The 9,853-nt window shown below is 37.6% G+C and overlaps 1 protein-coding gene across 3 annotated transcripts in view; it reads left to right on the top strand.

Moving 5' to 3' along the window:
* Window positions 1-2,860, top strand: part of LOC119529698 (secretory immunoglobulin A-binding protein EsiB-like) — an 86,700-nt gene extending 83,840 nt beyond the window's left edge. For all 3 annotated transcript variants that reach the window (XM_037830333.1, XM_037830332.1, XM_037830331.1), the window contains exons 5-6: window positions 1,047-1,133; window positions 2,300-2,860. In XM_037830333.1, coding sequence (XP_037686261.1) covers window positions 1,047-1,133; window positions 2,300-2,420 — 208 coding nt within the window. In that variant the 3' untranslated portion in view covers window positions 2,421-2,860. The remainder of the gene's footprint in view (window positions 1-1,046; window positions 1,134-2,299) is intronic.
* Window positions 2,861-9,853: the final 6,993 nt, after the last annotated feature.

Raw genomic sequence — 9,853 nt, forward strand, 5'->3', positions numbered from 1 at the left:
AAAGCTGTTGATACATATTACCAAACTATGCTGAAAGATTGTAAAAGTTCACTCTAGGATAAATACTTTAAAAATACTGGTTTTAATCATGTCAACTTTTGTGAACTTAACAGCAATATAGTTGTCTCATTCCATTTTTTTTTTCATTTTTAGCAATTGTGAGGTTGAACACTTTCCCCCCAAATGTCTATTGGTATTTTTTTTTAATTTCTTTTCCTGCCAATTGCCTATGTATGCAGTCTGACCACATGTCAATTAGATTTTGTTATTTTCTTACTAATTTTTTCAAAAATTTTATGCATTAAAGATGAACCATTGCACATTTCCCTGTATTTCTGATAACTTTATTTTCTAATCAATCATAGTTAATATGGACAAACTATGAAATAACAAGGCAATAGTTATATAATCCCCAGTGTCCAATGATTGCTACCAGCCACATGTGACCATTTAAATTTAATTTATTTAAAATTAAATAAAATTAAAAATTCAGTTCCTCAGTTGCATTATCCACATCTCAAGTGTTCAATAGAGTCATGTAGCTAGTGGTTTACTCTATTGGACAGCACAGATATAGAGCACTTCTATCATCCCAGTATACTTCATTGGACAGTGCTGATATGTAACATCTATATTTCAGCAATTGGAAGTAGGGCTTAAGAATCATGTTATATATTACTGAATTCCTAACATTCTAGATGATCCTTTCCTGTATTTTGATTTCCTGTATATTTTCAAGAGGATTCTAATTACATTAATATTTGGAAAAGCTAATGAATAAATTTGGAGCAAATAAGTGATTGGTTTTTAAAAAAGTAGTATAGTTATTTCAAGTAAGAGAAATATTTTTTAATGAAAAGGCTTAATAACATTTATTTAGATATGTGATAAGATGGAAGTGGTAGTTTTCAGTAATGGTTACATATGTTTATTGCTGCTGCCCTTGGTTTTCTTAAGGGGATGTCTTTTCATAGGTGGTTTCCTCATTTTTTTTATGACATATTTTCTTCCAATAAGAGTCCCTTTTCTTTTCCTTTCTTTTTCAGACGAGCCTCTCAGCAGAACCATCCCTATGCTTCCTTTAACCTTGCAGTAGGAAAGATGAAAAATATGACTGGGTCGATGGAAGTAGGGTAATGAAATTATTTGTCTTTTCCTTTGCAGCTGGGATGTCATTCCGTCTAAACCTACCCTGATAAATTACCTGCAAAGTACTGATGTTACTTTGAGTTATGATAAAAGTCACAAACAAGGGAATCAAGGATTCATATATATGTGCATAGGTCCCACTGATTAAATTCTTAGAGCATTCAGTGTACCCAAAATGAAAAGCCAAGTTGCTTCATGAGCCTTAAACTTTCTGGGAATTTCCTCAGGCTCCCTGCCATAGCATCTTTGCAGACTTATAGCATGTTCTTATAAACAGAATGGCATAGCTAACTATATAAGGTAGATAGCTCCCTTTGGGCACAAATTCTCCAATGCCCATTGGAGTAATCCTTTTTGATTACTCATCAGAATTCAGGAAAAATGCTACTTTTTCTGGGAAGTTTTTCTTAGTGTTTGAAAATAGTTCATAGTCTGTGACAGCTGTTTTGAGCCACAGACATTTTTATAGAGCCCCCAAAATAAATCATTAAACTTTCAGCTTGCTGTTTTTTACAATAATGCAACAGATTTCATTACCAGGTAATGTGTACAACCAATTGCCAAGGTGCACCCCATTCCTGAACCCCTACAACTCCATTCCTTGACCTCCAACCTCAGGCTGAGAGGTAGACAGGTTCAGAAAGGGGGAGGCTCTGTGAGGGACTGAAGGATGCGTTAAGTCTTGGGGATAACAGTCAGGGGTATTTGTACACATTACTTGGTCATGAAATTCTGAATTGACCATTTTGAGGAAGCCAAATCAAAATGGCTTAGTCAAAATGTTCTGTTTTACAATTGACAGCTGCCACATGGACAGGTTGAAGACAGCTCCTCTCCAGTTAGCATTCTGAAACCAAAATACAGAATTTGCTTGCAAGAGAAGGGAGTTTCAGGCATCCCTGGAGATGCCCTCTAAACAGAGCAAAAGAGTCTAGCTAAACTCTCACACTTTAAGAATATTCCTTTGGGTAGCTCTGATTTTAGTATGACGATACTCATGATGAAATCCAGATGAAATGGCGTGTGTTTCCGTCAGTTCCTTAGAATGAGTCTACAGGCATTAACTTGGCCCTTAACCCTAAACACTTGTGACACGCAGGTGATTTTGATTTACTCTTTCTTTGCATTTCTCAATAACTGTCTCTTCTAGGGATGTGGAGATGCTCCTTAATGTTGCTGCAAGTCAGGGGATCCAAGACGCCCAGGAACTTCTGGAGAATGTTATTTGGATGAAAAGCAAGCTCTTGCCGACTAAAAGAATGCAGTTATAATAGACTGTAACATGTGTCCTGCATGCTCTTCCTGATACTTGGGATATTTCTTTCTTCTTTGTTCACTGTGGCCTTGTAATGCTTTGTGGAACTTTTGATGGAAGCTGCTTTCAGTCATAGTTTTCTATGTGGCTGCATCATCAATTTTCTCTCCAAAATCCTTTGAGGAAGGTGTTACTTAAGTGTTTCCGGAGATACAAATTTTACTTCTTCTGCATAAAGGAGTCTTTTATGTTGATTTCATGACTGCTCACCTTGGCTAAGTTCCAAGTCAGTGACTATTATCTGAAGCAGTAGGAAGGAAAGAAGGAAAAAACCAGTCACACCAGAGATTTGGCTTCTTGAATGTGTTAGCTGGCACCCACAGATCCACTGTCAAAGTTAAACTCATCATTAATCTAATCTCTGATGTGGTGTTCCGCTTGAAATAAACTTGTTTTCATGTGTCTACAATTTCTGTTTTCTGCTTTATTAGGTTTCTATGGTACTGTATTGTGTTCACTTTCTGATGCTTTGCAAAAGTCCTTTTTTTAGGGAGGGGGCAGGGGAGGCTGTGATTGTTGTCAGTGAAAAGGAAAAGGCTCAAGTATGATAGCTAACACTTACTGAGCACCAGCCACATATAATGTATTTTTCTACGTTCTTTACAAGTACTTGCTCATTCACTAGACATAAAATCCTTATGAGATTGGTAGTATAATCATTCACATTTTACAGAAGCAGAAACAAGGGTGTAGAGAAGTTAAAAAATATGCACAGGGTCACAAAGTGACTGATAGAGCAAGATTTTGAACTCTGGCCATCTGACTACAGAGCCAACCTTCTTAACCAGTTCTACTAACATTACTTCCCTCAGTTATGAACAACTCCTTCCTAACAACAAATTGAACATTGCTCTAAGAGCAGTTCCCCAGGTTTAAAGTTACCTCAGGTAATAATTCAACCACATTTTCCTACTGTATTTTTTTTTTTTTTTTTGAGCTTGAACCATATATATCTATTCTTCAAAAGTAGTATTTTTAACCTTAATTGGGGTTAGCTATGTATATTTATTGCTTTTAGATTATAGCACATTTCTCTCTTAGGAATATAAATTCAGAAGCATAAGGTGAGGATGACAGAACTGTCAAACTAGAATTCAATACAATGAGCAGTGTTTAAATATTTGTTTCCCTTTTGAGAGTCAAGTTTACTGTATATGCATATGTAAGATGACTGTGAATCTAAGGTAATCTCCTGTCTCCCCAAAGAAAATAAGGGGTTTCTGCCTAACTTGAACAGATATACTTTTAAGGAGGTAGAGGAAATAGTCAAAAATTGCTTTTGCCTGCTTTCATTTCTTATGAAACAATTTTAAACTCTTCAATGCAGAAAATCCAAAAAGTGAATTCTTCCTTGAACCTTGGGTAAAATTACTTTTGTCCTCACTAGAACCACTTGAAGTTTTTCCAAAGGACCTAGTCTCCATTTCAGTCTAAGTTGCTGAGATACAACCCTGAAAATTTTATCTTAAGCCACAAGTTCTCATTTGCATAATGTGAGGAAAATAATTTCAATCATCCTGTAACGTACCTTATAATGATACCCATTTTACTATGTTGTTCTTTAAAGTAATGTTTTACAGGTTTACATATAATGAAAACCCAAACTTGCAGTTGTGAAGATGTCCATTGGAATAACCACTAAATGGCATGAAATACCTTTTCTTCATTTAAAAAATTTCCTTTAGGTGACTTCTATAAACATCTCCAATTAGCACTGATTGAGATGGTTTTAGGGTGATAATATATCTTCTAACAGCTCTTTGGTGTTCAAAATAAAGTAATTGAAAAAGCATAACTTAATAAGAAAGACTATACATGGGCTAACATATATAACCTCTTCACTTTTGCCTTTTCATAATACCTGAGTGCAAAATGGGGCATAACCTGCCAATTCATTAGGGTTGTAGTAGGCTACCCTTCAGGTAAAGTAATGGATCAGGATTCCCCTGAATCCAAAGCTCTGCTTCTATCTTCCCTCTGCTGTAGCTGGGCAAAGATTCAAGGGAAATGCAAGAAATAAGAAATCATCTGGTGGGGGTGAGGGAGAGAGAAAGATTGAGAAGGCACTTGTACATACCCCATGCCCATTAGCATAGATACCCCAGGCTCTGCAGCCCTCCTTCTACTATGCTCCTTTCAGGTCACAGTGGTTGGGATTCTCTGCTTCCTTCTAGAAGCCACTGGATTTCTTCAAGAGAGGTCTGTGTTGATGTCAATATAAAAAATATTTTAAATTGAAGCATGACGTACACTTAAGGTGCACAAATATTAAGCATACAACTCAATGAATTTTACATGTGTATTTCCCATGTAGCTGTCAGATGAAGACGTCTATTTCCAACATTCCTTCCCAGTTAATACTCCCACGTAACTACTATTCTGACATCTATCACTAAGGATTAGTTTTGCTTGTGTGAATATTATCATTTTTGTTTGTACATTTGAAAATGCTCTGATTTTAATCCAATTTTATTGAGATATTTTATTCACACACCATAGAATCCATCCAAAATATACGGTCAATGGCTCAAAGTATTATCACATAGTTGTGCATTCATCACCATGAACAATTTTAGAACATTTTCCTTACTCCAAAAAGAAATAAAAATAAAAAAGAAAACCCAAAACATCCTATACCCTTTATCCTTCCCTATTATTGACCCCTAGTATTGGTGTGGTACATTTGTTACTGTTGATGAAAGAATATTAAGATATTTCTGTTAACTATAGTCCAAATTTTCAAAAGGCACATTTTCCCCCATATACCCTTCTATTATTAACTCCTTGCAATAGTGTTGAACACCTACTCTAGTTCATGAATAACTTTTATTTGTACAGTCAATCACAGTCATTGTCCACAAGATTCACTGTTATATATTCCCATGTTTTACCTCCAGCTTTCCTTCTTGTGACATTTATGACTCTAAACTTCCCCTTTCCACTACATTCACATGCAATTCAGCACTGCTAATTATAGTCACAATAATGTGCAGCCATCACCTATATTCATTTCCAAACATTTACGTTTGACCTAGTTAAAAATTCTGCACACATTAAGCAAATGCTCCCCATTTTCTAGCCTCTAGAAAATAGCCTGGCAACCTATATTCTATATTTTATGTCTATGAGTTTACAAATTATAGTTAGTTCATATTAGTGAGATCATACAATATTTATCCTTTTGTGCCTGATTTATCTCACTCAACATAATGGCCTCAGCATTCATCCATTTTGTCACATGCTTCAGGTCTTCATTCCTGCTTACTGCTGAATAACATTCCACTGTCTGTATATATCACATTTTGTTTATCCATTCATCAGTTGATGGACAATTGGGTTGTTTCTATCCCTTGAAAATTGTGAATAATGCCACTATGAGCATCAGTGTGCAAATGCCTGTTCATGTCCCTGCTTTCAGATCTTCTAGGTATATACTGAGTAGCAGGATTTCCTGGTCATAAGGCAACTCTATACTTAGCTTTCTGAAGAACTGCCAAACTGTCTTCTTCGGTGCGGTACCATTTTACATTCCTACCAGCAGTGAGTAAGTGTTCTGATTTCTCCACATACTCTCCAACACTTGGAGCTTCCTGTTTGTTTAATAGTGGCCATTCTAGTAGGTGTGAAGTGATGTCTCATTATGGTTTTGATTTGCATGTAAAAGCTATGATTTTGTACTACGTAGTCTGCTGTGCCTGAATTCTATGACTCATTCTTATTTGTGAGGTTTATACATGTGGGTGCCGACAGTTGGAGTTCATTCATGCTCACATCTGTATATTATTCCACTGTATAACCACAGTGCAATTTATCCTTTCTACTTTTGTTGGACATTTAGGTTGTTTCACGTTTTGGGCTATTACACAAAAAAGGTAGCTAACATTCTTATATATGTCTTTTTGTGGGCATAAACACTCATTTCTTTGGGATATATACCCAGGAATGGAATTGCTGTTATAGTGTATACATATCTTTAGCTTTATTTAGTTCTGCCATTTTACACTCTCATCATTTATTTACAAGAGTTTTGGTTGCTTCACATCCTTGCCTACCCTTGGTTTTATCAGTCTTTAATTAAGTTATTCTAGTCAGTGTATAGAGGTATCTCACTGTAGGGAAAAAGATTAGTAGAAGGGTGTCAGGATGTTAATTAATAAAATGATGTTATTTTCCTGAATTTTGGGTGTTTGTGGTATTGTCAGTTTTAAATAAGTGTTTTTTTTTAAATTTATTTCTCTTCTTGATTTGCTTCAGCTTCCTTTGGCAAAGGAAGTGTTGACTTTGCATTACTGAAGGTAAAGAATAGGGGTGCTTTGTTTTCTCCTCTCCCACGGTAATTACACAGAAGATTGAATCTATAGATACCTTACTGTGCGCAATGAGATGGTTAACTACACATCACAGAGACTATGTCCCAGAATTAAACTGTAGAGTAAAACAGTATAATCACAGTTACTTTACAGGTAAAGAAACTGAGGCATAATGTGATCAGCCTATTTATCAAGGATGCAATGATTGGGAGTAAACCCAACTAATGGACTAACTCAGCTTTATAACTTGCTGCTCCCTTGCTAAATTATTCACTTCAAAAACATGATAGAAGAAAGATTTACCTTAAATGTGCTTAGACGTGGATGTTTCTTTGACAACACGTTCCAAATTAAAACCAAAATTGTGATTGAACATATGCAGTATTGCTGAAAATTTGGGGCTCTGAAGTAGCTGTTTCTGAAGTTCTTTCCTAACTTCTGTTATACCAAAGACAAGTTCTTTATCTTGGATGTTGCCACATAGTAGTTATATTAGAAAAATCTGTTTCTGAGACAGGAAAACAGGAGGCCATTCTTCCTTGCAGTAAATCAGAGATGTGCATAATTAATACTTAACCCACCTAATTGAGATCTAATATCAGTATCTATCTCTAGCTGAAATGATTAGTGGCAATTTTGTTGCAATTAAATACAGACTAGTATGAACATTAGGTATATTACTAATAGAAAACCCATTTTTTTTCTCTAGATACTCAACTCCTTGGTGAAGACAATCCATCACAGTGGTAAATTCCTTGTATAATTTTGCTTTTAAAAAGAGAAGATTTTAATGGAATGCGTTTGTTTTATTCCATCTACTTTTTTGAGGGATGCTATAAAATAGAACCTTTAGAAACTAGGGGTGCTGCCTAGAACCTGGCTAACCACCGTTTGGTTCCAGCCAGGAGCCAGGGCATCTCATGGGAATGGTTAGAAATGCAGAATTTCAAGCCCCACCCCAGACCCATGGAATCATAATCAGCATTTTCAGAGTCACCACCTGGTTAAGCTTGCAATAATCCACTGTCATCCTCCAAGATCCATCTGTTTTCTGCATAGGCCAAATAGGAGAGTTGAATGGGGGTGTGGTGGGAACCACCACCCCTGCATCCTTCAGGTCCTTAAGAGTGGCATTAATCTCTGGAATCCCTCCAGGAATCAAATATTGCTTCTGGTTTGCTATTTTGCTAGGTAGGGGCAGTTCTAGCAGCTTTCACTTGGCTTTTCCCACCATAATAGCCCTCGCTCCATGAGTCAGGGAGCCAATGTGAGGATTCTTCCAGTTGCTGAGTATGTCTATTCCACTTAAGCACTCTGGAACTGGGGAAATAACCACAGAAAGGTCTGGGACCCACTAGACCCACTGTGAGATGCACCTGAGCTAAAACTCCATTGATCACCTGACCTTCATAAGCCCCAACTCTGACTGGTGGACCAGAGTGATGTTCTGTATCTCCTGGAATTAATGTCACTTCTGAACCAGTGTCAAATAATCCCGCAAATATCTGATCATTTATTTTCCCTAGTGCACAGTTACCCTGGTAAAAGGCCATAGGTCTCCCTGGGGAAGGCTGGGAGGAAAATTAACAGTATAAATTTTTGGCACTGTAACAGGGTCCTTCCCCAAGTGTACCTGGCCTCCCCCTCATTCAAGGGGCTCTGGGTTTGTAAACTGTCTCAAGTCTGGGAATTGATTAAGGGGCCACGACTCTCTGTTTTCATAATTCAGGTAAGACTTTTGATCACTTGACCTAGAATTCTTCTGCTTATACAGCTCAAACAAGAATTTAGTAGACTGCCCATCTATTTTACTGCTAGGTACTCCATGCCCTACTAGCCAACATCATAAGTCTCTGTGAGTCAGATTATTTTGACTGCTCCCCTGAGCCTGTTTTCCATTATGGTAGCCACACCCACCTTGTTTTGATGATTAACTGCAGTCATGTGGCTTCTGCTGGCTCAGGATCTGATTATCACCATTGTGTTTCAGGATTCCACCTCAGTGGCAGTAATTCCAACAGTAATATCTGACCTACAGAGAAGGGCAACTACAGAGCTCTTTAGGGATGATGGAGCTATTCTTACAAATTTATTCCTCACAGTCCTGGTAAAAGGTGTGTCCTCTGGACATTCCAGGGGTGTGTGAGCAGGTCTTCCATGATAAATCCACTCTAACATTCCCATCTCTCTAAGTCTTTGAATCCCTTCCTCTACATTATACCAGGGCAGTTCTGGCATTTCAACCTCAGGTAATACCGGCCACCTTTTGATCCATGTTTCTGCCAACAACCCAAATAAACTGTTAACACCCTTTCTAACCCCTTGAGCTACAACACTGAATGCAGAATCTTTGCTAAGTGGGCCCATATCAGTAAATTCAGCCTGATCCAGCTTTATATTCCTTCTACCATTATTCCACACCCTTAGTATCCATTCTCACCATATTCCCTTGGCTTCTGTCTGTATAAGTTGGAAAACTCATACAGTTCTTTTGGAGTATAGTGTACTTCCTCATGGGTCACACTTTGTACCTCACCCTTTGAGGCGTGTTGAGACTTTAGTCTAGTTATAGGTCTTAAAGCTAAGACTGTTGGTGGGGGTGGGTCATCAAAAGATTAGAAGTATCCCTCAAGCCATTTATCTCAGGACATTCTGTTGCAGTTACGTCTCATGAAACAGGATTAATCTCTCCAGACAGAGGAGTGAGGGCTGCTTCCTCAGGGGAGGTGATTAAAGGTTTAGCAGACACTGAAGGGCTAATAACTTTATGTGGAGGTTGGATGACAGGCTCCTTAGGGCTGACTGGAGACTGGGAAATTGTTTTCTTAGGGCAGACTGGAGGTTGGGGGGCTGTTTCCTCAGGACAGACCACCACAGGTATATCTAACAAAAACTCAGCAGAATCCACAGTTCCAGTGTCCTCACTGCCATTATTATCAATCCATATGTTCCCATCCTAAGTTTCAGGATCCCATTCTTTTCCAATCAATGCCTTTACTTTAACAGCAGATACCCTGTTAGGTTGAGATTTTAGTTTACTTGTAAATCTGCTACTCACACAATGAGACTCTGGGTCTTG

This window comes from Choloepus didactylus, chromosome 3 (assembly GCF_015220235.1).
Source record: "Choloepus didactylus isolate mChoDid1 chromosome 3, mChoDid1.pri, whole genome shotgun sequence".
NCBI classification, from domain to species: domain Eukaryota; kingdom Metazoa; phylum Chordata; class Mammalia; order Pilosa; family Megalonychidae; genus Choloepus; species Choloepus didactylus.